The sequence below is a fragment of the Cephus cinctus genome, unplaced genomic scaffold, assembly GCF_000341935.2.
Source record: "Cephus cinctus unplaced genomic scaffold, Ccin1 Ccin1_scaffold1034, whole genome shotgun sequence".
NCBI classification, from domain to species: domain Eukaryota; kingdom Metazoa; phylum Arthropoda; class Insecta; order Hymenoptera; family Cephidae; genus Cephus; species Cephus cinctus.
In genome coordinates this window covers 93,886-120,992 of record NW_014333567.1, presented here as the reverse complement: position 1 = coordinate 120,992, position 27,107 = coordinate 93,886, and the positions used below count along the sequence as shown (strand labels likewise).

At 41.7% G+C, this 27,107-nt stretch overlaps 3 protein-coding genes and 2 long non-coding RNA genes across 14 annotated transcripts in view; 1 reads left to right on the top strand and 4 right to left on the bottom strand.

The window, feature by feature from the left end:
* Positions 1–7,515, bottom strand: part of LOC107271733 (dipeptidase 1) — a 21,853-nt gene extending 14,338 nt beyond the window's left edge. The window contains exons 1-3 of one of the 4 annotated variants that reach the window (XM_025088907.1): positions 5,576–7,515; positions 2,962–3,115; positions 351–483 (exon numbers count right to left, since the gene is read on the bottom strand). In XM_025088907.1, coding sequence (XP_024944675.1) covers positions 351–483; positions 2,962–3,115; positions 5,576–5,700 — 412 coding nt within the window. In that variant the 5' untranslated portion in view covers positions 5,701–7,515. The remainder of the gene's footprint in view (positions 1–350; positions 484–2,961; positions 3,116–5,575) is intronic. The other 3 variants (XM_025088908.1, XM_025088910.1, XM_015748080.2) reach the window with 3 other exon arrangements.
* A 2,049-nt stretch (positions 7,516–9,564) lies between these two features.
* LOC107271674 (sarcoplasmic reticulum histidine-rich calcium-binding protein-like) lies at positions 9,565–12,967 on the bottom strand. The gene is made up of 3 exons (XM_015747919.2): positions 12,916–12,967; positions 11,774–11,965; positions 9,565–11,702 (listed from the first exon to the last, which is right to left on the bottom strand). Exons 1-3 carry the CDS (start codon positions 12,925–12,927, stop codon positions 9,900–9,902), a joined length of 2,007 nt encoding a protein of 668 aa, XP_015603405.1. The 5' UTR covers positions 12,928–12,967; the 3' UTR covers positions 9,565–9,899.
* Positions 12,968–13,321: 354 nt separating this feature from the next.
* On the bottom strand, positions 13,322–14,931 carry LOC112494950. Its single transcript, XR_003060979.1, has 4 exons — positions 14,703–14,931; positions 14,488–14,624; positions 14,164–14,289; positions 13,322–14,059 (listed from the first exon to the last, which is right to left on the bottom strand). It is a non-coding gene; the product is annotated as an uncharacterized LOC112494950 (long non-coding RNA).
* A 7,956-nt stretch (positions 14,932–22,887) lies between these two features.
* LOC112494949 lies at positions 22,888–25,815 on the top strand. Its single transcript, XR_003060978.1, has 4 exons — positions 22,888–24,325; positions 24,573–24,932; positions 25,109–25,474; positions 25,691–25,815. It is a non-coding gene; the product is annotated as an uncharacterized LOC112494949 (long non-coding RNA).
* LOC107271690 overlaps positions 25,338–27,107 on the bottom strand; it is a 3,757-nt gene continuing 1,987 nt past the window's right edge. For 3 of the 7 annotated variants that reach the window (XR_003060972.1, XR_003060974.1, XR_003060969.1), the window contains 2 exons: positions 26,130–26,706; positions 25,863–26,001 (listed from right to left, as the gene is read on the bottom strand). The gene's annotated coding sequence lies outside the window, so the exon portion shown is untranslated. Of the gene's footprint in view, positions 25,487–25,862; positions 26,002–26,129; positions 26,707–26,982; positions 27,092–27,107 lie in introns of those variants that run through there. The other 4 variants (XR_003060970.1, XR_003060971.1, XR_003060975.1 and 1 more) reach the window with 4 other exon arrangements.

Genomic DNA, 27,107 nt, shown 5'->3' with positions numbered 1-27,107 from the left:
GGGGGGGGGGGGGGTAACAGCCACCTTCGACCCTCCTTCGCTTTGGTCTGGCTGGCTGCCAGAGAATCCGATAGAATTTACGTCGAATCGTTCTGCTTCGAACAAATGTTCTTCGAGCACGGAAATTTGACGTACTGCTCGATACACGATGTCGTTTGTTCTTCGATTTTCTATATCCAGAAAGACAAAGGCTGGGATTGACGAGGAAAATATTCAAAAAGTCTCAATCGGCTGGTGATTCGTATTCTAAACATTGAAAAATAAAAACAACCAATAACAGCAACGTTAATTTTAATAAAATCAAATTTTCTAAGAGCTATTTAACAACGTGTTGATTCGGTAATACACACCATCGGCACTGCTAACGAGTACCATGCTCTGTGGATGTTTGTTGACCAGACGTCGTATTAGGTCAATCTGCTCGAGTGCCAGCTGGACCGAATCAAGATGCTGCGAGGAACATGGCACGTACGCCGACCAGAACTGCAACAAAAGTCAAACGTCAAGATCTCGAGTTTCATTCGTTCGCTTCGCTTCCTACTTCTATGCATCCCAGGCCGTACACTTGCACCAAGGTAATCCCAGCAATCCCTAGAATCCCAACAATCTCCGCAGCGCCATTATTGTTCCTACGTATCGTCCTCGCTACGTGGATACGAAACGCTCTAATACCCCGAGAACAAGAAAGAGAGAAATACGTAGTAACGGAGTGGAGCAATTTTTTTATACGACGTCGGACGATTACGTAAAGCTATGATTATACCACGTTCGCGTTAATATCAAATCGATCGCACGTATCCCACAATGCACTATGAATTTTACGAACGACTCGTAACAATCGGTGACGATAGTAAAGTTTCGAATCGTCCCGATTCAATAGTTTGACATATTTTGAGGTTATAACGCCTCGCTCGATTTACAGAGGGCGCTTCGAACGCCCGAACTAAAATAAATGTCGACTATGGATCTTCGATATCCTAGAGAATCTCAAGATGGCGGAGGCTACTCAAAGAGGAAGCAGTACTACACGCTGGATCTCGAAGCTTTCGAAGTTTCGTAACTGCAACGATAAAAGCAGCCCCCCAGCGTTCCCGGTGCAGCACCGGGGGGCTCGATCAAGCTTGCCACTTTCCCGTTCTCCCAGCGTCCAACCCACATTCCAACGTTCCGCACCTCACGGATATTCCACGTTTCAAACGTTCCTGGCTATAACGCTCGGTCGGTATCCCCGACGAAGTTTTACGTGCACCCAAGGTATACGTCAGGACGATACGCGAAAACTGTGAAATCCTCGCGAATCACTCGGCCAAAACTTCGTGGTCTGATTTTCACAATTTCCCAGGGGCGGCGTTACGTCTCGACTGATATACACGTGAGATAAATACTCGTAAATTTTCAAAACCACTCAGACTCCGAGGTCCATGCGATCAATGATTACATAAACCGTGGCGCGTTTTCGCGTTACGGGATTTCCCATTCTATCGGGGTGTGCGTGTATATATACAACGTCTAAAGTCTAAATTAACCGCGACAGTGATGAATCGAGTCAAGAGTGGATGCTGCGGGCTGTACCATCCTTCAGCGCCCTAGGCTACTTACTCTCCCAAGGATACTATACAGTTAAGTACGAATATATATATATACACATACACGTTAAAAGATACCCAGTAACACTATGGTACGAGCTAGAACAGCCTACAGATATGCATACACAGTCAACAGGGTCAAAGTTGACGCATCGCTCTTAATTCTAATCATAAAATTGGACAGCTTGAAGTATAATGGATACATCAGTATATAATATTTAGCAATTTTTCAAGCTATTCCTCAACAGTAAATACGTCATTGTCAACTCGTCATCGGCTTTTCCTGTTTCCCATTGATCCTCGGTTAAAGCCTGCTCCACCTAGAAGCACCCTTTTATTAATACCAAAAGTCGCTTCTATTACGTTCCTCAACCTTTTATTAAGCAGAAGCTCTGGGTACCCCCCACTTTGACTCCTCAACCCTATATTTTCATCCCCATCCCCTACTTCTCTGACCACCCCCCTACTTTCTAACCACCAGCCTTATGTCACGTACTTCCACAATGTCGAAGAACGACAGCTATATTAATCAAAGAATGTTCCCTTATGCGGTGGCAGGGGTGGCAAATGGGGGAGGAGGGTGGCTATCGAATCTACCAACTCGCAAATTTTCTATCTCTTTGCTTGGAAATTCTTTCGCACATCTTTTTCTGTATCCGCGTGACTTTGACAATAGCGCCAAGTTTCGTGGCAACGCAATTTCCTTTCCTTTCATATATTTCTTATCTCTTTTCTTTACTCTATACCTTCCTTATTTCTTCCTTCCTCGCCTCCTTTTCTCACCCTGCCACCCCCCTACGCCCCCCTGCCACCCAACCCGCTTGCTCCGTTTCATTTCGTCTCGCCTCGTTTCGTTCGTCACACAAGTCCTCCATTACGAAACTTGAGAGATGACATCGCCGGTAGAGTTGACGGAGTAGGAGAACCGGAAGGAAGGGGAAGCTATCGAATTTCCGGGGTTATGGTGAGGCCTTGCCAACACTCGAGGTGACGCTAGCTTGATGCCGCGATTCATCGAGTCAAGAGTCCTCGTACGAGTCCCACCGTCAGGCATTAGGAACTGGACATAAGGAAGAGAAAAAAGAGAAAGAAAAATTATATGAGATACAATAAGAGAGGGCTATACGACAGTTTGTCGTAAGGCATTTGATTATTAGTAATTTTTGAAAAATTCATTTAAATTAATTACTGACCCTCACTCTTGTCTAATTACAGCCAACCACGTGATACCACGCCACTTCAGTTGGTAAAAATGAAAGAAAGTCGAGCGATTAGAAGTTCCATCGACTAATCCAACCTCTTGTAATTACGAAAGCGACAATGGCGTCGGCGTCGGTATCTCCATAATTACCGTGGTACCTAGGCTGGTACTTACTTGGGCAGCGACCATCCCTTCCCTGAGTCGTCTGAGATCCGTATGACTCCAAGCGCTTCGGGACCACGGATGAGTCTCCCTGAGATCATCAAACCGGAAGTCCCTGAGCTGGTTCTTGAGAAACTTCCGGATGTTCCAAGGGAGGTCGTTGTGCCTGAAACAATGCGAGAGCAGCTTCTTTATTATTTGAATTTTATTCCTCTGATTCTTCTTTCGTTTTTCGTTCTCGTTCCTTAATTTTTTTTTCCTTTTTTTTTTTTTTCTTTTTACCAACCGCAAGTGTCAAAACTCTGAAGATTTGAAGATCTTTTGCAAACTATTGCCACTCTATGATTTTTTATACATTCATTTTTCATTTTCAGTCCCCATTAGTATGTGAGAATTAATGAGGTCGTACAGAACCAGCAAGCACTTTGCCACTACGTCCGCTTGAGTGGACTCAAGAAACTCGAAAGGAAGTTAGTTGAGGCGGTTGCAGGAACCTGACATTAATTCCTGGGCAACTTCCTATCTGTACCTTCCATAAACCGCAACTCGTGCACCCCAGTACTATACCGATGGCATCGTCTACTACAGCGCCGCCTAGCGCCGTAGACTCAAAATTAACTTGTACCTACTCTATACCTATATACAATACATATTCCGTACTGTAGCCCTGTAAACCAGTTACGTGCTTACGCATAGTCGATTCATGATAATTCGGATAATCCAGTTACTTCTATCGGGTTTTTTCCCCTTACACTTATTTTTCGTTAACAAATTTACCTGTCGAACTCTCAAGTATCGCGAATCAACTGGCACAGAAATATTACAATGCCAACCAGAGGACAACAAGCCGAATATAACCTACTTGCTAAATCGTGTGATACATTGAATAAAGAGAGAAGAAAAGATATATTACAGGAAATAAGACATTTCGAAGTTTCCATGTAAGTGGTTTTACTTTTTTCCTCTGGTTGATTGTACCGGAATAAGAATGACGTATTTAAGATGGTAAGATGGATTTTACGAGGTCACCAAGGATTCCTGGGGCGTCTGTCGTCGCCGTCGTTCACAGCGCCGCCATTTAGAGATCAGCACAAAGGGGTGTGATGGTAGTCGACACTTTCCAAGATGTTAGGTTAGTAGGAGGCTGCTAACAAGCGCTTAGCAATGGCCAAGAGAGATATAAAGCCAGATACAAGCAAGAGATAAAGAGATCGACCAAGTAAGAGAAAACAAGAAATGTGCGTAAATTTAAGTAAACGCGAGCGTCCTTTAACGCTGCTCTCGCTTGCCAACGTCGTCGCAAGCCACTTTGACCCTTTTCTATACTTAACTCTGAACACCGTCCCAAATCCTTTTTCCTGCTTTTAACTTTCGAAGCGCCATTAGGTTGCCTTATGCCTCGCAAGACTTTAAGCATAGCCTATTACGTGCCTATTTCCCAAGTCAAAGCAGAGAAGCTTTGGTAAACTTATGTCAAGATTAAACAGACATACTTGTTGCGTACATGGAAACTCGTGTATACGTTTGATGGAAAATTTACAATTTTACTACTTTAATCTTACAACAGACACTTCCCCCTGTCGATGATACATCAGTTTTCATCGACTCTTATCATTTCTCCCAATCCGATTCTTTCATCCATTCGCACACGTACGGCCTTCGATCCACTAGTTCCACCGTTCCCTTTATCTCACCCAACGTATAGAATATTCGGATTCATCGAAACGACGCCAGTAGATTTGTAAGGCCGCAGTGTCTGGGGCCCGACGGGAAGCGTCAGGAGTAACGACTTTTCCCATGAAAATTCGCACCATTGCTTTTTATCGCTCTTTCTCCTTTTTTCCTCGCTTTCCCATTCCTCGTTGAATATTCCAACGCACCACGACGCCGCGCTTTGTACCCTCCCTAGTGACGAGCTACGGTAATTAAATATTCCCGCGCAAAAATGAATGCCATAAACACTGCGAACTACGTAATTATTGTGGCAGTTGCATTATACGCTACAATTTTTTCATATAATATTTAACCTACAAACAAATTGTACATTTAATACTTGATCGCGCATCAAAATTTTCTGGGAATAATTCTTAGGCATTAATATACGTTCGGTATCACTTATACTTGTCCTGGTAATATTATACGATGTGGTCATAATTTTTTAATGACTTTTCAAAAATTTACTATCATTCTCTCGTATGTATCTACTTCAGGCATTTCAAACTATTGTAGTACGTTCTACGTATGGAGTATAATTGTACCAGTACAATTCTCTGTCCCTATACTAATACCGAGCTAAGGGCCAATGTCGAGCCGTGACGGGAAGCTTAATTATCGGTGTAATTACGGGCACGCACATGAAATATTTCATTGCACGTCATTAGCAGGACATTGTTCTCAACGGCGTCTATTTAAATTTCCCAGATTTCTCTATCACGTGTTAATGTCACTGGCTGACTAGACGCACAATGTACTTAACAAATTCACAATCTCAGGCTCCTTTGGATTCTAGTGAGAAATACCGTGGATGTTGAATTCTTCAAAAACACAAAAGAAAATTCTTATTAAAATTATACGAATATATAAAACAAAGACGGTGGATGATTTAAGACAATTTTTACCGACTCACCCATCTATCAGTGGAACGTCTCTCAAGATCCTTCTGGCTGCTGCAAGTCTGTCCCCAGCATGGGCCGCAAGCAGAAGCCTCGTCAGAAGCTGACCCAGCACCATTATGCCCACCACCATCCTCATCCTCCTCCTCGCTGGGCCGGCACCTCCTTACTAATGTCTTCATGCCATCACAGACTGATCGACCTGAACGTCACGCCTTAAGCTTCACTCAGGACTCAGACACATCAGTCTTACTCGCGGGACACTCTCGAATTCGCTTTAAGCTCACCAACTTTTTTTCTTATGAATATTTTTCGAATCTTCTTTATTCCATCGCCTTGGGACTTAATTTTTACTTAACCTTTTATTTCATTTATCCGAATAGTCTTTTGACACTCAATCTTCGACGTTACATACCCAATGTCCTTTTTCACTTGTTTTTTAATTGTTTTCTGCATCCATATATGTATGTGATCTATCTCTTAGGTATCCACTGGTCCATTTATCTTCGTTAATCTCGTCAGCGAAGGATGAATACAAGTTTGTGGTACAATTTTTTATTCCACTACATGACAATATAACGTGATCTAGAACTTTTCCGAAGATCACGTGGCCGACTCAAGATGGAGAAGACGTAGAGAGATTTTAATTTCTTGGAAGCAGCGTCTCAGGGATTGCTGTATCGCTTGTCTGTTTACTCTTTTTCTAGTAAACTTTTTGTGCTTAGTAATCTCGTTACAGTCTCAGATTAATACGTGATTTGATTTTTCTTTTTCTTGAAAATTTAAGAACCAACGAATGCCACGCCTCCGATGTATCGGCGAGGTGAGATAATCGATCGATTCGGTTATTTGGGTTATCTCAGTTATCCAAGCTATCCGAGCTATTCGAGTAATTCGTTCATCGATGATGGAATTTCACGAGAGTCCTTTACCGAAAATATGTAAAGGACTCCTTGGCACTTTCAGGCATTTTTATACAGGCAATGTGCTACCCGGTGCCGTCGCTACCGGTTCGACCCGAGTTGTTCTTATTAGTTACAAGCTTCAGATAACCTCTTGTAAATTGATATATTTCGTGTTCCCTACATTCTTATGTCTCTTTCATGCCATCCTTAATACACGATTTACTTGCCGGCAGTTTCCTATGTCGTTTAAATTGTCTTTTCCTGTTTCCTCGAATTCACTTTACGTCTCTGTATCACTGATATCATTCAAAACACGGAAAAACTATTTATCGCTACGGAACTTTTGAGAATTTTTAAAATCTTCCAACTAAGATTTTACGAATGCCAAGAAGAATTATTCTTTCTGGAAGAAACAAGCGTGAGAGAGTAGAGAGAGAATAGGACTCACTGAACCAACGGGAGACATAAATCTCGCGCAACCAGGAAATGAGAAAATCCGATCGGATAACCTGCTACAATTCTCTCACCATTTTTTCCCCTTTTTTTTATTCTACCTTTCACCTTTGTCAACGTCTCATAGCGAAACCACGAAACAAATTCACGAACAAAGGATAGTCATTCTCACGTTCTTACAGTTGTCAACGATATTTTTTACATCACTGGTACGATGCTTATTCATTGTTTAAATGTTCTCTATAAACACTAGAATAATTCATGATAAAGAGCACTGTGATGACATTGTCAAGCAAAAACTTTTGAATTTCAGTCAAGTCAAAAAGCTCGATCAACCTTATTTCCACGAAAAGTTTTAACCGTCTTTCTTAGTCTAACGTTTCTCTCGTACTTTTACCATAGACGTCTTATAAAATCGGTCATTGTTCTGTCACGAGGTGCTACAAGACGTCCCGAAACAACGTCGAGCGTCGCGACGCGATAACTGCCACTGGCTGTCTCGTCTACGCGAGTTGAAGACCCAACCGCCACGGCCGCCAGAAACTCCCCCTGTCTGTAAGCGCATGCGCATTCCGTCCATCCACAATTTTCCATTCCTCTCGTGTCCAGAAGTAGCAACGAGCCACGACATTTCCAAGCTTTTACCCTGCATTACGTTTTTCACGCCGAACAAAGACTATATAAATATGAAGATTGACCTAAACGTTAAAAAAAACTCGAAACGATCAAAAGCTATTGGCAAAATTCAATTCCGAACAGATGTCGTCGTCGTCGATAAATATCAATAAGTAATAAAGTTGGATGGTTTATAAAAAATAAGAAAAAATCAAATACTTTTCAAAGTACAGTGTTAGCCTTCCGGTAAAACGTATTTCCGCTTGAATTATTCTCATTCTTTTCTCTCCAGTCTTTCGTGACCCTCGCTCTGGCTACCTAATGCAAATTTCGAAAAGCCTTTACCCACCCATAAATCGTGTTAACATCCACGTCTGCGGGTCCGTTGGTTGGCTGGCTGGCTGGCTGGCTGAAACGGCTGGCTTACGCATGCCGTGATACATACATAGATACTGTGTCCACTTTGATTCGATTTTACACTATCATGAAACGAGCCACGTGGCTGCTTAGTCGAATGAACATTACGAATCTGATTGTCACCTGCATTACGATATCATTGGTTAACAATAGATACATATTGAGTCATAAAATTGTTATTCTCTATAAGTACCTTATGTTTAAAAATAACCAAGAAAGAAAATTCATATTTATAACAAACATAAAGCACATACCGTATATCTATAGGAAGATGAATTGACGTGAAATTGTAATCGTAGACGGTGGTGTAGTAAATGGCAGAAGAACTAGGCCTAAGTGCAAGTAAAGAAATGGTAGTACGGGATGGGAAACCATTCGTAAGCAACCAATGCTTTTTCTTAGCGCGAAGCGTAAAAACCAATTGATTGGAGCTTCTTGAAAGCTTCTGACTTCAAGCACGGCCATTCTCAAATGGCTGGCATTCAAGAGTTTCTCACGTATCCCGACACAAAACCTCAAACCTCGTAACGCGTGGCAATGGTCGCCATGATTTCTTATTACTGTTGCCAGTGCCGCCACCTATAGAAAATTACACCAAGGTCTAATCTCATTGGACAGACGTTATAGAAAGAATTTTTCGTCTGCTAACTTGACCATCCTTTTCGTTGCTTTGGGTATTTGAACATCTGTAATTCAAGATGGATTAAAGGTATAACTTGAAATTCGTTTGGTGGAACGTCCTGCAGATGATAAAGTCAAAAGTTGATGGATCATTTAGCTTACTCGACTGTGTAATACGTCCCTTACGATCGTAGCCGGATATTAATTAATATCTTGGAACTTGGTGACTGGCGTGATCGCCACACCTTAATTCCGGAAGTGAAAGCATCCGCCAGTATTAACCCACGTATCACTGACTGCTTCATATAGCGTCGCGACGCTGGGCATCATATCGCATCGCATGCCATCACATCGTTTACACCTGTTATTTGAATTTAGCTAAGGTAACAGATTCAGTAGATGATACGTAACACGCGATATGCGTTTACACATTTTGAAAAATTTTAAAATTTCGGTAGGAAAATATATAACGCCAATATATAAATGTGATTGTATACAATTTACATATTTTTTATGCAACCAATATAATCTCTGTCATTATTATTAAGTGGTTAGACAGTTTTTGAAAAATAACAAAAAATCGTTATACGAAAGAACGTTTGAAAAACTGCTAATGTATACGGCCCGTTAAGGTGGACTAGAAATTATAATAAGCGAATAGTTAAAGATTATCAAGTAGCGACCGACTGTAATTAAAGTATTTGCTATTTGCTCGGTGAATTATTTATGAACGTGGAAAAAAAAAGCAAGGAAACTTTAGAGCCGCGCGACGTAGACATGGGCTCCGCCTCGCAAACTTTCGATCAAATTAATTTTGCAATTCTAACTTCTTGGCGAGTCGCGCGGCAAAGCGCGCGTACTATCCCTCCTCATGCTTCGATTGTGAGATGAATTACGTGCATGGAGTTTCCTGTCGTATAGATTATCATCAGCGTCAAATAAAAGAACCAGAGAAACGATGATCAAGCTTTATTTTTCTAATAACCATGAATATTAAAGTATATGAACAAAAATAATACTTTTTTCCTTAATTAATAGAAATTACTTGAGTCCTTCTGTGATCTGAATTTCTTTCATCTGTCCAATTCCACGATCTTGGTATCGGTTTTATAGGACTGCCGGTATAAACGACTAGTTGATTGCGTATAATGTCACATAAAAAATAAAAGACGTTACGGACTGCGAAGCATCCTCCAGAGGTTACTTCTGGAAATTTATAGGCTTAACGGCTACCATGTTGGAAGCCTCGATCCTTGTTGAGTAATGCAAGACTCAACTAATCTCTATCCAACCGAGGAGATTTACCAGGCAATTGGTCAGACGATGTTTAGATTTGTATGACGGATGCTCCGCCAGGAATATCAATCCTTGAAATTTCGCTTTTTTCAGTCTGACCATCTTGGATACCGGAAATGATTCCAACATTGTCATCCGCATCAGCATCAGCATCAACATCAGCATCGGCATCATCACCAAGTTCAAACGAGAGGCGGCTGGTATCATCGATAGTGGTAGCAGGCGCAGCGGTAACAATAATTGCCGCAGTTCCCAATGGAGCGCTCTCTTCTGGGAAAACAAACTGTTCGTGCTTTTGTGATGCGCCAAAATGATGACTGTGATGTCCATGATGACCATGATGACTGTGATGCCCGTGAGAATGACCCTCGTGAACGGAATGCTTATGAGATTCGTGATGTTTGTGATGATGGTCATGTCCGTGTTTGTGATGATGATCTTCGCTATGCTTATGCTCTTCATGATGCTCGTGTCCATGTTTGTGATCGTGGCCGTGCTTGTGATGGTGATCTTCCTTATGTTTGTGATGTTCGTCGTGCTTGTGACCGTGCTTATGTTCGTGACCATGTTTGTGAGCCTCGTGATGATCGTGTCCGTGCTTGTGGTCTTGATGATGATCATGCTTGTGATCTTCGCTGTGAGAATGATGATGCTCTTCATTGTGCCCGTGGTGATGATCTTCTTTGTGATCATGCTTGTGTTCGTGACCATGCTTGTGATCATGTTCTTCGTGATGATCGTGTTTGTGATCTTCGTGGTGCCCATGATGATGAGATTCCTCGTGACCGTGCTTGTGATCGTGTCCATGTTTGTGATGATGATCCTCGTGATGATCATGCTTGTGTTCTTCGTGATGTCCGTGCTTGTGACCGTGGTCGTGTCCATGGTGATGATCTTCGTGATGACCATGCTTGTGTTCCTCTTTGTGTCCGTGCGTATGTTCGTGTCCATGGTGATGAGCATGGTCTTCCTTATGCTCATGCTTATGATCCTCCTTGTGATCATGGCCGTGATGATGATGATGGGTCTCGGTTTCCTTGTGTGTATGGTGATGGTGATGCTCGTTGATATGATGATGGTCGTGGTGATGATGGTGCTCATTGTGATGCGCATGTTTGTGATGATGATGGTGCTCGCCATGATGTTTGTGCTCCTCGTGATGTTCATGTTTCGAATGATGTTCGTGTCCATGCTCATGTTTATGTTCACCGTGATGTTTGTGGTCATGACCGTGTTTATGCTCATGGCTGTGGTCATGCCCGTGCTTATGGTCATGACCGTGTTTGTGATGATGATCCTCGCTATGCTTGTGATCCTCGTGATGATTGTGACCATGCTTATGATCATGCCCGTGTTTGTGATGATGGTCTTCCTGATGTTTGTGACCTTCATCATGTTGATGTCCATGTTTGTGATTATGGTCTTCATGATGACTGTGCTTCTCGGCATGATCATGATGATGTCCGTGCTGATGTTCGTGACCGTGATGATGTCCATGATTATGGTGACCATGATGGCCATGTCCATGATGATGATGACCATGACCATGCGATCCTGCATGATGTCTCTTTTGTGCCTCTTGAGGAACGACAATCGATGGCGTTACGAAAGTAATACGATCGGAAGCCAAAGGCTCCTGACCAATCTTCAGCTCCAGATTAGCACCCAACGAGTTTTCTGGACTCGACAGAGCCGCGATGCCATTCGCGTGGATTTTTCCTGTTGCCCCCGTCGTAGGCAACAAAAACGATGCGTCGTTGGTTCGCGTGAGATGTTCAATAAGAGCTTGTGGCGCCGGCTGGCCAATCGGAAGCTGTCGTTTCCGTACGGCAATCTACCCAAAAATATCATTCAAAGATGGCGCAACAATTGCTATGAGAACTAGAATTTGAGTATCAGGTATACCTTTTGAGCATTCTTGAGAGTTGGGTCAACTTGCCGACTTACTCGAATCGGTTGAAAATCAATAATCGTAGCAGCATCTCCATTAGAACGGACGGGCAGCAGAATTTTTTGATTTCGCGTCCTGGGGTCCTGAAGAGCGTCTACGTTTATCGCGACGCTTACCCCCAAGAGTAGAGCGAAGAATAGCCGTAACTGGTAAATAAAAAAAAAACTATATTAAAAATAGAAACACAGACGATCCTAAGAATCTAAACTAGCAACGAAATTGATCCTAAAGTCAACGGGAGCTGACCACGATGTCACCGGATGTGACGTACGCCTGAAACTTCTCCGACTGAGTGCTCGCATTCCTGTACACCCAAGCGGAAGAACGATAATTTTCAGTAAATCGCCAGTAGACTCCTTGTTTTATGGCGGAATCGTCGCGAGCCACGGTCATCGCAACCAGCAACGCCAGCAACGCCAGCAACGTCACCACAGCCGCTACCACCAACGTTGCACACGATTTCTTGCGGCTTTCGCTTTCCGCTTAAGAGAAGAACGACTCTCCTGCTGCCAAACTGACTGGAATTGCTGGTCCAGGGGTTTTCGGTGCTTTCTTCATCTTCACCAATGAACACGAGATAGTTGGGATCCTATTAAACTGTTAATTCTCTTGTAGCACAGAACCATCCGGATAACATATTACACTTCCGGTGCACTTCTGGAGTCCCTGGAAGAGTCGACCAACAAGCTCTAGCCCCGACATATATTCTTCTTGAAATGCAAATGTTGCCGCTTAATAACTCAGAATTTAATCAGCGGCAAAGCAATTTATACAAAGATCCAACGAAACTGTCTGCTAGCAACGTTTCCGGTTTATACAACTTTTCGTATGTACGTAAATGTAAATGCGCCCGTTTCTTACGTCATTACGAACTTCAGGCACGTTTACGTAGAATTAATACGACGGGTGGATGTACAGGGTGGAAACACGCATAATCGAGAAAATGATAGGCAGTCGACTTGAAAAAATAAAATGCCTCTCACGTACAAAGCCAATCGTCGTACCAACTACGAACGAAAAAACAAAAATAAAAATCTACTTTTTGACATTTTTTTGGAAAATTCAAAATTTTTCATAATCTCAGTATTTCACTTACCCGTTCTGCCATCGCGTCCTAACTCAGAATTCGGACTACAGAACTCAAAGACTACTGGATGCAAATTCAGCAGGAGCTAGGACTTTTATAGAGAGCGCAGTCTACTACAGACTTTCTTCCGTACTAAGCACCAATGTCGTTTATGACATCGGTCAGATTTTAATTGTTGTCATAATACTCGGCCAACCGCGACTGGACTAGTTGCTAATAGTAATGGACCATACCCGTCATTATACCCAATCATCAAGAATTCTAAGCCATCCATTGTATATTTTTTCATATAAAATCGCTTTACAGTTTCCGTACAATTTTTCCAACTCAGAGATACAGCCATTACTTACGATCGATATGCCTTCAAACAAAGGAAAGGTTAATATTGACTACGTAAATAGTGGTAAAAAATTTTTATCGCCGATACAATATTTCCAATTTTTGAAATAATTTATAACAGTAGCTTTTAAATTCATCTCAATTCAAAATACTTATTATCCATAACGCAAAAAATTCATTGCATTATCTTTTGCTACACCAGCGCTACACTTCCGGCCGCAAGGAGTCGCCGATTTGCATGCAAAGAGTCTAGTAAAACTTAGGGGGCGACAAGACGGCGACACGTATTCGCTAGTGAGACTTTCCGGACTTCCTCTATTTCTCGCACTGTTGCCCCGCATCCACATTATCTTCTGCACCCTTGTTCCTTTTTATCTTCGTACAAAAAAAAAAACATCGAATCCACCCTCTTTAAGTTTTCGACCGCAAAACCAGCAATAACGTTTCATTTCGAATCGTGGATTGTCCATACTCCATTAGACTCAACGATCCGCCATTTTACTTCCGGACTATTCTCATTTTTTTTTAAAACCACCTACACTTCCTTCTCTCAAAAAATGCAATTTTCTTCAGCAACACCCTCATCCACCTCTCTCTAAGATTCTCCGTACTCTTCTTACTCCTACTACAGAAAAAAAGCAAGAAAGGAAGATTACGTAAGGGATACCAAGATAAGGGAGGTTTTCCCACTCGAACGGGAGATTACGAGTAAATCCCCAAAGTCTTAACTCGCTTACAGTTGGCAGACTCACAAATATTTCCATGACGTGCTTAAGATGTCACTGACTCGCTGTGACTTTCCTCAATCTGTCTTCTGCGAGAAATTCGAAAAGACGTTGAGAAATGGATATAACGGTATTGGATTATAAGTGATATAATATTATAAAGATTTCAATTAAAAACCCAAAAACGATTTACCTCGATAATCCAGAAAGATGTTATCACGCTATATATATATTTTTAGATTACTTCATCCAAATCACAAGGTACCTCCATTCCAACAGATCCAGCCCGAAGAATGTACTAAGGTAGTAAAAACGATACCTAGGGTAACCAGATACAACTATGGAATTGCGTAAAGTTTTATATATATATACGCTCTCCACTTCTAAAGTTATAGGTTAGAGTGCGATGTCCTCGAAGGATATCGCGATGAAATATTGTTACGTAACGGCGATAAAGATAAACGCATTGTAGCTCAGGTGATAACCTAACTTGATGTTTCACGATAGTAGAACTTACCTCGTAAAATACTTACACCGGGTTCGGGACGTTTATCTTTTTTTATATATTATTTTGTATTATTTATTCAACGCCCTCTGGCTTCGTTTTCCAAGACGACAAAAAAGCTATAACCATACTAGGATCTACATTACCATCTGAAAAGCCGTTAATGTATCTTCGCTTTAATAATTTCACCTCACTCTCTCTCTTTATGACAATGATAAAGAAATTACCGTCTCTTCCGTATCGATCATACTTCCTGATGTATCCGGTGATAACCGATCGTAACTTTTCTTTGTTTTTTCCTTTTTTTTTCTTTATTGCAAACAGGTATCCCGTTTCACCTCGTTTCACTGAACGGTTTATCGCCGAGGAGCATCGAGCATCCATCCGCCAACCACAGTCGAGAATTCCTGAGTGTAGCGTAGTACGCGAATACCGACCGAGATGTTCACAGCTCTAAAAGAAATTTATACGCTCACGTGTGAATCGTATAGTTGGTGAGTGGGTTCTCTTTTTACGAAGTGGACAAAAAGCAACAAAACACATTGTGGCATTACGTAAATACGTATCAGCCAAAGAGAGCCACCCTACGTTTTTCTAACGACCGAATAAAAGTCAGTGAGATAGTTTGGTGAGCAGTCGTATAACGCAGTTGGCTATTTTGAAGATTGCAAATAGCGGAGGTACGTCATACTTGAAATTACCTGACTGTTTACATAGCCTAACACGATCGTTTCTATAAACAACATTATCGTCAAGTTGCTTCGATATAGTCATCAAAGAGTATTTTACAATTTCAAAATGGCCGACGATTAAGTTATTTGTTTTCTTTAAGGAAATTTTCGGGCTTCTCCACTATCCAATTTTCTCGTACGATCATTCTTTTCTCGTTTGTTCACTTTTTCTACCGCTGATTACGTTATTCTGATTTGACCAATGTAAAAATCTAATTGCGCAAGATATATCAAAGTAACGAGGCGAGGCATTGCGTCTGGACTATCAAGGTCGGTTGGGCGCCGGCAGTTTCCTCTTTGTCTCTCGCTCTCTCTCGTTTCTTCGGGAATTCTCTTTCTCCGCCAAGACCCACCGCTGTTATCGATTTAAACATTAGCGTCCTGCTACGATAATAGAGAAGTCCTTTATGTCCTATAGAGTATTAGCTATATAATATATGTATATACATATACATACATAAATCACTGGATAATAACCATACAATTCCACCAGTGAAGCCATGAGTGACAAAGGTACTTCCGGTTCCTTCGGACAATTCAAATTTATTTTATTAGCTCACGTACCATATATCACATACATTGTATTTTATTTATAGTAATATTAAGAGTATTTTTTGTTTTTCTCTTTTTCCTTTTCATTTTATACCAAAGCTTTTCCTCTTCATCGATTCTAAGAATAACGCTGAAACCTACTTGTGGAAAGCCTCGTTACTTGAACGTGAAATTGTCGCGAGGGAACAATGTCTTGGGACTTAACTGCCATTGTTGCAGCCAACTCGTTGGTCGTCGCGATAAAAACGGGAAACCATTAGCAGAAACGTAATATCTACTCTGTCAGTGGAAAGTGTGTTAAATGGCCAGACTGTAAAAGGAACTCAGAGCTAACAGATCCAATTCGCAGTACGCTGACGTAGTTACGCAGTTACGACTATTTCGGTGGAAGTTTTTCTCGGTTAAATCAAGCCAATGGATTTTGTAGAGTGTCTAGTTCTCTCACAGCTTAAGTGGATATCCGCTGGCGTCGCCACCGTCGCCGTTGTCAGTGTCCGACGTCTCTTGTGATTTATCAGACCAAGGTGGAAATGGAGCGACGAGGATACTGAGTTATCTGTTTTTGAATTTATTCGTGTGAAATTTGAAATTGTTAAATTTTCAATATTTTTTATAAACTTCATAACGATAGAGGGCGAGAGAGGAGGGGGAGGGGGGTGGACGCAAAGGAAAAACAAAAAGGAAAGTAATGAATCGTTAATCTCATTTTACCAATTTGCTTCTTGAACTTTCTTTACAAACCTTCGAATCCTTTAACGTTGATTTAACTCTCTTCAGAAGTTTTATCCTGCCCTCTGTATTAGTCCTTTTCTCATTCCCTAAAGATCTTTCGAAATTCCTTCTTCTTCGTGATTACGTCAATCTTCTCTGTTTAACGGTAAAATAAATGGCTTAATGGCAAAAAAAGACGAAATCTTGAAAAATCAACAAGTCAAAAGTATTCTCTTATTTTATCTTACATTCGAAACCTTCCTATATCCTTTAGCCAATCGTTTTCCTTGCTCTCCTGCCAGAATAAAGAAACACGTCGTTTGCTTGACTTTAAATTGGCTGAAACCTTTCTTTGGCTTCATAAATATTTAAATCTAATGAAGTTTATATTCTTCACTGTATTTTCAAGAATTCTCGATTGTCCCCACTCCTACTCCCCACTCCCCCCGACATTCTTTACATCTCCCCTTAACAACCAGTCTCTCTTTTTTTAAATTGTATGAGTAAAAAATTTCCATATCCACGAATTCACCGCAAAAATCATTCGAGTGATAATACAAAAAATGGCGTCAAGATATTGTCGACCAGGAATTGGCGAAAGACAAAATGAATATCCATCCAGATACTAAAAGTCGTCGCGTGCAATATTAACTAGCCATTGAGTGGTCCCTTCCTAATTAAACTACTAAATAATTCGCAAAGTCGTTAAGTGGGCACGAACATTGTTAGAGCGAAAGTCTAAATATGAAAGTTCACATAATGCGATCCTCTTTTTTCGTTTGTCTAATCCTAAAGAATCGGCGTCAGAGTGTATTTTATTTGTTTAAAAAAAAAAAAGAAAAAAAGAAAAAAAGAAAATAGTTCGGTAGAAATTCATAATAACCTCACTCCATTTTAGTATTAATGAGAATCCTGATTAGTAGGTGGTGAACTAGTGGGCCATACATTAATTTAGATTAATGGCGGTTACCAGTTGGCTGGGAATCTTGGATTAGCTAGTTTATTTGATTCCCATGGGCACGCTGAAAATTAACTGCCTACCACCTAGAGAAGCCTCTATAGTCTTGGTCTTGCTTCTATATACGTGAAGCGCAGGTCCGAAGTAGGATGCGCGCGCAATGCGATGCACCGGAAACGTCGTCGACAACTACGAGGGCCAATATTATCTCTTGTTCTTCGCTGAGTATTTGAATATGTAAATATCTCTGACTGTACCTGAATACGTGACTGTATGGATAGTGGAAATTTTGTTTTGTACTTTTTCATCAGTCCTTTCGATAACGACACGGGAATATTTGGATTTTTAAAATTGTAGTGAAAATCTAAAAAAAAAATAAAAAATCTTCAAAATGAATACCCTCTTACTTTACCTGGAACATGGAACCGTGTTCAGGTAAAATAAGAGGATATTAATTTTGAAGATTATTCTTATGTATCCATTTGACATTTAATGGTATCTAATATCCAGCATCTGGGTCCAGTTTGATACAGCAAACCGCTTCTACGTTTCTCTAATCATACTCGAGTCTTTAATAAGAGAAGGAAAATAAATTACGACGTCGCAAAGTCTCGTTTCAGCCCTCACGCTTGGCAAAGTTATCAAAGTTCTTGGCCCGTGCCGGCAGGAGGCTGAGAACGTGAAGCGAGAAACTAAGGAGTTCTGATGCGCGACAGGCGAAAAAGTGGAAAAGCAGGTAAAAGAGAAGAAAAAAAAAAATTAACGATACATCCTCATTACGCCGGACATCTTGTTAGTCTGTTATCGTGTCTTCTATTTCTTCTTATTATTCCTATACGAACGTTCTCGTGGTCCTTTTATCATATAGAGGTAAGAGGTTATGTATTGAAAGTCCTTGCGGTAAGTTGCATTACTTTTCTTTTCACCCCAAGAGAGTATCGTCGCCCTTTCACTTTTCCAAGCATTTTCCTGCGACCTCCGTTCTTATTTATTCCACCTCCGTCATCCCCAACAAGAAATTCCTTAATTTCACGTAATCCGTTTTTATTTCAACTCTACCGTCAAAAGAGTGCCACGAACGTTTTCTTCGACAAATCTTGATGACAGCTTCGAGGACTGATGAGACTCGTGCGCTTGATATCCTTCCGGCAATTGAAATATTCGATTTGAGAATTGATTTCGCAGGAAATCGAATGTGTCAAAGCGAAGAACTTCAGCTTCATTTACGTTACTGCTTCCGTAGGGAATGAGAGCGGTTTGTTTACGTCTGTCAAATACCACTTGAATCGCTCGACAACGCTCGACAACGCTCGACCTACAGTCACGACTGTCACCTCTAGCCCGTTAAAACGCATAGCCAAAGCATCAGTGCTGCCACCACCGACGATCGGCGAAAGTTCGAAACAAATTTTCCCCACGCCGCTCCACGGGTAAGCGTAAAAAGATAACGGAAAACTAACGAACTAAAATGAAAAATATTACGACTTTTTGTATCTACGAAGAGTTTCGCACCAAAAAAAGGTGCATCACAGCCGACACGTACGACCAAGCACGGCAATGAGTCCTCGCGTCGTTCTATCCCAGTAATTCGGGCATCCAGTCCGACGTAGCCAGCAGCGTAAACCAAATAAATATTCATCTAGCTGATGGCGACAAATTTTAGTTGCGCCGGAGAATTTCGGGAGTTACGTGACCGGGATATCCGTTTTCCGCGCGGGAGTACCGAGAGTGTCGAGTGAAGGTAGGAGAGACAGAGTGCAAGAGCGACAGAGTAAAAGGATGTGGCAAAGGGACACAGAGAAAGGAAAAGGAAGTGAGGACATTCGCGGGGAGGAAGACGCAAGACCAGCCTGGCGCGGGAGTGAATTAATCTAGAGATTTGCGCAAACGCTCGACGGAAATCGCTCGAGTGGCTCAGGAGAGCCTGCGGAGGGTTCAGGAAAAGAGAGAGAAAGAGAGCGATATAAAGATGACAAGTATAGCGACCAAGGGTTTGCATCCCCCTCTTAAACGGACCATCCCCCACCATCCCCACTGGGTCCTCAATCTCTTCTCAAATTAATTACGCAAAATCGTTCGCCCTCGATTCATCGTTTCCTCGTCGGCTTTGCGGCTACAAAAGTTATCTTGAGCCATCCGTAGGACCTGGGGTCCTCGAAGCTTTCAGAGGTATCTCTCTTACGATTAGTCTCTTCCTCTCGTCGTCGAATAAAACTGCCGGAGCGATTAATAAGAAGGGACCAGCGGGCACAAGAGTCGACTAATTAAAAGGGAGAAAAATCTCTCGTCCAACTTTTTCTTTTTCACCCTCGCCTCCAATTCCCCCTGGTTATATTGTATCTACGGTATACCCTGTCCGCCCCCGACTATCGAGGATACCTTCTTTAATGGAAATTTCAATTAACCATTTTCCAGGGATCGTTTTGGTATTATACTCCTCCTACCCCCTTAAGGGAGGGGAGACCCTCTGCCGCTACCCCTCGGGAACGTCTTGACGCTATATTATTGTACGTCAAGTTTCAGTCATCCACACTCACCCCTAATGGCCTCCTTCGGATAGCCATGGCTATGGGCTGTTTTCATTTTTCCCCTGGTTAACTGATTTCGGCTGTTTCAGTTCAGTCAGGGGGTCGGATGAATGAGAACAGGAGGATTCTTCGCCGAGCGTGGACCGCAGCCATTTTTTATCTTTACGAGCGCCTCGTTCTCTCTCCATTGCATCAGTGGAAGTACAAAGAGTTATGTAGTTACGTAAATTATGACAACGGCCCGGAAATAGCTGCCTCCTGTAGAGACGCTACGAGAGACTCCCGTCCCCTACGACCCCCTCTTCAAGAGGGGAGTTTTGAAACTAGCTATCTGGATATTATCTAGATATTCCAGATATATATATCATTGATATATATACACACGTACATACGTACACACTCTCAGAGGGTAAAGAGTCAGAGAGGTGGAATTACCAAGAAGATGGCCAGACTGCTCAGGTTGGGTTATTGCGCAAGAAGCAGAGTATCTTCTGAGAAATCCAGGCCACCCAAGCTTCTCTCATATAGAAAAGCTTTCTCTCGGCGTCCGGCTATCCACATTGTATTCTCTCTTTTCTCGCAATTTTACAGTCTCTCTCTCTCTCTCTCTCACTCTCTCTCGTTCCCCGTGAAAGAGATGCACCCCAATGCAATAAAGTATAGAACAGGAGCAAGCTCAGAAGATTAAAACATCTGAGTAAAAGAAGGAATTAAAAAAAGGAGGAGGTCGGTCCACGACGGAAGTATGGAAAGAGTGAAAAATAAAAAAAAATAAACTCGTCAAAATTTGTAATTCTTTGACATAACAAAAAAAAAATAAAAAAAATTGATGCACCCTGGCAGACGAGTGATAGAAACCATTTCAGTTTCACAACAATGTCAATACCTCCAGACTTGAAGCACCGGAGTAATTTCATCTCCAGCACCTCGTGCTGTTTTAGGTCAAAATGAAAAAGTACAAAAAAAATATTCCGCAAAATCGAAATTCCACTTAGATAAGTTTTCTTAGTAGCAGATAAGGATGCAATTTTTTTTTTTTTTCAAGCACGTTACACCATTCCCATTTATACTCAGGCACGAGAACAGGACTCATTCAAAGATCAGAGACAACGGTCGGTATACATGTATTTTAAGACAGCCTATAAACTTTCTTTTATAACAAAATGCTCAGCAGTCATAAGGTTATTGCAGTGTCACGTTGATCCATCTTTATATATATATATACATATATATCCTCTAACAACCAACCTCAAAGGAACTCGACGCTAGCTTACAGGGAGCATCCGACAGAGTCAGAGATACGTACTGGGAGTCGGTAGCAACACGTTTTAGTTTGCAGACTAGTCTTCCATAGTGGGATTCAATTCTGTATAGCTCCGGTACTTTCCTGCTTCTAGTCACAGTCTATGGACAGCTCAATGTGTACCGAACTGACTAGCACCGGTGAATCGTATGAATTGTCGGAATAGTCGGAATAGTCAAAATGGCCGAAATAGTCAGGACGTATACCGAGTAATGGTGAAGCTAGACAGAAGGAGAGAGAGAGAGAGCGAGAGAGAGAATCATATTGAAAACGAGCACGACGAGGAAGAAGAGAAGGAGAAAGAGGAGAAGGAGGCGGTATTTCCAGATGGCGCTTATACGTTATAGATCAATGTATTATGATACAATAGGTTAGATATAGTTTACAGTATTATGGGGTAGTAACCTTTGAGTGCTGGCAGTAACTTTTAAACCCACTGAAATCCGGAACGTCGTATTGGTCTGAAGGGTTAAAGACTGAGACATACAAATCATCAGATTCCTGAAACCACCTCGTTTCCTGCTTCCACCTAAGTAACTATAACCTTTGACCTGGCCATACAGTGAATTCGAGAATTTAGTTGGTACCATTGTCAGTTTATGTCTGGTTTATGGATTTACGGCTTTGGTTATCCCATACGGGGTAAGTATGATAATGCGAATTTTCGAGTGTTAAATAAAAATAGTGAAATTTTGGTAAATTTGAAATTTTATTTAATACATTTTTTTTTCATGAAATTCTATCTTCATGCTTCCCTGGAGAAAACATTCTGGACATTATGCAAGCACGCACGCTCGCACGCGCTTAGCTAACTGGATTCATCCGCAGCGCGATAAGCTGACACGATTAAAGTCAGCCGGATACGGGGGAGGCGGATAGTAGGAAGTACCGGAACATCCCCCTACGACTGCACGCCCAGATAAGAATAATACAGGGTAACGTAATAATAGACCCTCCAAAAGGTCTACCCTTCTGGCTTTTTGGTGGATGTCCCGGCTGCTGGTAGCAATGCTAAGTTGTTAAGTGACTGTTGATGAAATTTTTAAATATACACTAGGACAATAGCCGTGGGCGACAGTGACGTCATTACGGAAATGAAACATTGATTTCCGGTCTATAATTCCATCGACTGGTTATCACTGATAATATTTTCTTTCTTATCAAACCTTGTTTGTCTTCCTCCGATATTGGCTGCCTTGGGATTGTACCTTTTCAATAAAATTCTTATCCGACTATCATTCTGTTTATCTCGGTAGCGCCGGGAGTAAAAGTGGTCCGGTGGTACCAGCAGTACCAGTACACTCTGCAACCTGTCAGTAGTATATCACTCGGTGTTATCTATGCGATAAAATATTTATCGCTCGGTCAAGTCCCAGGGTGTCGGGAACGATGGTGGGTACCGTAGAGTCCTAGAGAGAAAGGATGAGCTTGGATTTAGGAAATGGGGATATACACTCTTGTTTATTTGGCTTGGGGTAGGAACATCCTAGCAGGAGCTCCCACGTGGATTAACCTGGTGACCAGTGCAGAGTTTGAGAGTCGCCAGCCAATTTTGCAAGTCCTACTATCAGTTTCTTACGGTTTGATTGTCCTGCCCTCCGGATACGTAGCTGCGATGGTTGAACGCTGGGAGACTTGAATAAATGTGAAAGAAACAGAGGAGATAACACGGTGAGGCAAACTTTGAGAAAGACGTCGATTCGCTAGGTTGGGATTAAACGAGAGACGTAAACAGACCCTTGGCGCCTTTGGGAATATGTAAAAAAAAAGATTGCCCCACTCTTGACATGTTTAAAATTCTATATGGAATATCTGCTGGAGAAATGGGTCTGTAACCTCCAGTGAGAGGAGAGGCTGTGGTCCTTGTGTGATAACGGTATTGTGCTTTGTCTCTTTTTCGAAGAAAATGACATGGGAGAGAGGTGGGTGAAGAAAAGTATGAAACGAGGGCAAGTGGCAACAAGGAGTAAAGGGCAAGTGTAAGGGTGAGAGAGTGGCAGAAGGGGAGGATGGTAAGAGAGGGTGAGGGAGCCAAAAACCACTGGCTCAATGGCTCAGCGGTAGTTTGTAGCTGAGGGGTAAAGCGGGGAGCATCGACTCTCTTCTGATTTACCGCTGGAGATTTGCTCCAGGTTCTTGTTTATTTTGCCCGAGCTGACCGTAATTTTTCACGAGCACGCTTTCATGCTTTCCTCTCGCGTAAGCGGACCCTCGACACCCTGTCTACGCCAGCTATGCCTCCTTTTTCCTCCTTTCTAAACCGTCTTCTAAGCCTAACCTCACCTTACCCGCGTCGTAGGAACCCAACGTCCTTCAGCCACTTTTTCGTAAATTGCTCGTGTCTGGATACTCCGCGAGAGGGAGAGATATGTTCTATGGTAAAACGACAAAAACGAAAGGGCCAATTGACTCGACGGTCGTACGTTGGTTAAACGTGTGAATAAATTGTTTTATCGGCACCTGAATTACGGGGGATTTCGTACCTTTGAATGTCAGCTGCAAGCTTCACCGTTATTCATCACGTTCCTACGAGGGCATCGACGCAGATTCGTTAAAAGCCTTCGATGATGCGGGACAGCCTGTCAAAATTTTTTTTAACTTTGATGTTTCCGGGTCGTCGCTTTCTCGTCGTCATTGCAAACCTTCGTAAACGTATTTTCCTACCAGTTCGCGAGGAGACGAATTGTTTATCGATCCGCGCACAATTCTATCGTCCTTCTACCGGGCTCATCACGTCGACTGAACTTCAATCGAACAATTCAATCGTCCCGAGGCTTAGTTCACGTTTATGCTAACGTAACTGTCAGAGATCGTCGACGTGTGGCGCCACCTCCTGCTCTTATATGGAATTCAGTGCCCCGCATGGAATTGTGGGTCGTGAAGCTTAATGGCATTGCGAGAGTATCTTATTACTGTTAGAAAATAGTGGAGATCACGAGTGGAGGATACTGAAAAACTGTACTGAATACGTGAAGAGACATAGTTATGACTGTTATGAATGATTCAAGATCCGTCCGCTACTTCGAATTGACAGTTGGATCGATTTATACTGCAGGAAAGTAAGAAGGTATGGTTACGTGGTGGTTGCACTACTGGAGTCAGTTTGTTTTGATTGTCAATTAAAAATTTCTCATTTTCACTTTCGTTACGTAGAAATTATATCTATTTATTCTTGAGAGAGTTGGTAATAAGCGTTAATGGCATTCATTTATTATTATTTATATATAATCCACATTTCTTTTGAATCACTTATTAAGATGGTTGCGGACCCCTTTCGAGATGCCATCCTAACCGTTAAATTTGGATAATTTTAGATTCCCTTCAAAAGAAATCAGTAAAAGAAAGCTGGGAATGGAAGTTGGCCATCTCCAAGATTTATAATTGTTGCCAGCCTGAAAGCGGCCAATCAAAAAGTCCACGTAATAAAAGACCAAGAAAGTTAATGGTGTTGGGGCACAATTTTACGAGTCGGGTGCCCCGACCGCAAACTCCACTAAATAGAAAAGCACACAACCCCTCCTACTTTATATCGATTTCAAAAGATCCCAACCTCCCCCTGTTTCCCCTCTATCCACCCTTATCTCGTTCACTCTGATTACAGACAACCCCTAGGCTTTACGCAACTAGACTTTTATACAAGTTTTAAAAAATGAACAACTTTTTGGGAATTTTAGGTAAATCAAAAGAATTTTTCACCTTCAACATCCTTCCCATACTTTTTTTACTCACTTCTTATAACTTTACATTCGCTCCATTTCTTACGCCATCATTAACACGCATCGTCCAATAATCAAATTACTTAATATCAATCAACCTCAAGTTTTGTTTTTCTTTTCTTTTACCTAATCAGATTCTATGTTGTCTTACATCTGTTGGATTCCGTTGTGGTTTGTCTGAAGGAAGAGTTTCACAGGAGCTGAAGTAAATCTTGAAACAGGATCGATCGATCAGGTCTGCTCCAGAAGCCGATCACCTGAACAACTCCCAAAAGGTATAGGGATTGGGATGAGGGACGAAGTCGAAACAGCCCATTTATAAAATTGCTACATTTGGCCAATGGGATTTTCCTAGGAAGGTTTCTCGCTACCTCGATCGTTTGTCTCTCGGCGTATCGACCACCTCAACTTCCTCTCTCTTCCTCTTCACACTTTTCCCGCGAAGAGAATAAAGATGGAAGCCACCCTTAGCCCCTGTTACACTGCCAGCGATCACCTGGGTAAGGACAAGCCTGGAGAACTCACAAAAATTCTAGTCTTAAGTAACAAGTAATATTTTGACTTTTTTTTCTAAAAATCAATATTCAGTCTTGATCAGAAATTTTTTCAAAATTTTTTTGTACCATATCGATTACATTTTCAATTGTGATTTTTTTATCCTGTCACTCACAGGCGATCAAATGCTTAATAGCGACTTTATTATTAACTGTCAATAGAAATGATAACGGGACACAAGGTTCAGGACGCAGCTGCCATAATTTTCGAATGAACGAAAACTGTCGAAGCATGTAAAGGAAAAAAGTTGAAAAAAAATTTCCAGTTTAATTGGAAATAGCAGGAGAGGTTATCGGACTTCCGGTAAATGACCATAGCCGTAGCGGTTGGGTGGAGGAAATTGGAGGTAGAGCAGAGAGGGAGGATGCACACTAGTAATAACTTCACCTGGGAATTTTGTACGATCAACGATATCCCGTAGGTGTATAAGGGCGTCCGTGTGTAAAGTCCAGCGGACCGTTTACCAGAGATACTGAAAAATCGAAATTTTGCAAATCGATATCGAATCGATACAATAAGCTAGTTACTGCTAAAGTTTCTTTCTTCCATTACGTCTATAATTATTATACCAACGCGATACAAGAATAAAATTATTCTTACACGAGTCTGATCCACCATTTCACGTATATGCGGTAGCCCCAGATGATAGCCCGCTCTGGAATTCTTTCATTTTTCACATAAAACTCAAATGTGTTGATGCATAGTTGATTTTCATTCCGGCGTTTTGTAAAGCGTCGAGCAACGGATAAATTCTCGAGGAATTTAACCATGATAAATTTATCCTCCGGGAGAAAAGTGCTGTTTGCATTTTTCTGATGAAAAACAAAACATTTATCAACTTTCACTGAAAAATAATTCAACGATATTCGTGCAATCTCCTTATGCATCCGTTTTTATGTGCGTCTCTGTCCGGATTGCATAATCTGTTCAAAAAGAAAAAAAAAAGGAACAATAGCATTAGTATATCCCCCTACCCCTATCCCTGTCCCCCTGAACCACCTCCCCCACTCGTATCCTTTCCAAGTAAATCAGTCTTCCGGTGGATGTTGTCGTTGTCAGCATTTTATGCGGAAACACGTTTTCTTCCTGGCGCCATTTTCCATCCCTCTTGAAAAGAGGGATGCGAGTACACAGATGCGGGTGCAGTCGGAAATAAAAATGGCTTCCAAAGGAACTACTAAAAAAAAAAAAGAAAAAAGAAAATTTTACTACTTCTAATAAGTCAGGCATTACGGCGCCCCTGTGTACACAGTATCAATTAATAATAGCGGAAGCTCTAAAGAATATAGTACGAAAAAGAATAATAAACAAAATTGAAGGGAAATAAGAAATTAAAAAAAGAAAACCCGACAAAAATTGTCGAATCATATAAAAAATTCAATCAATCAATCTGCCTGTTTAATTCGAATCGAATGGGGCTGGAAGGGGCGAGGGAGGGATGAGAAATATTTACCTCCTCCACTCATAATCGCTACCCGGAGCTGTACTGGAAACTCTGAAAGTTGACCTATTTTCTACAATTATTATTCACCCGGTACTCTCATAGCTCATCGAACGTTCCCAGCTTCCCCTCCGACC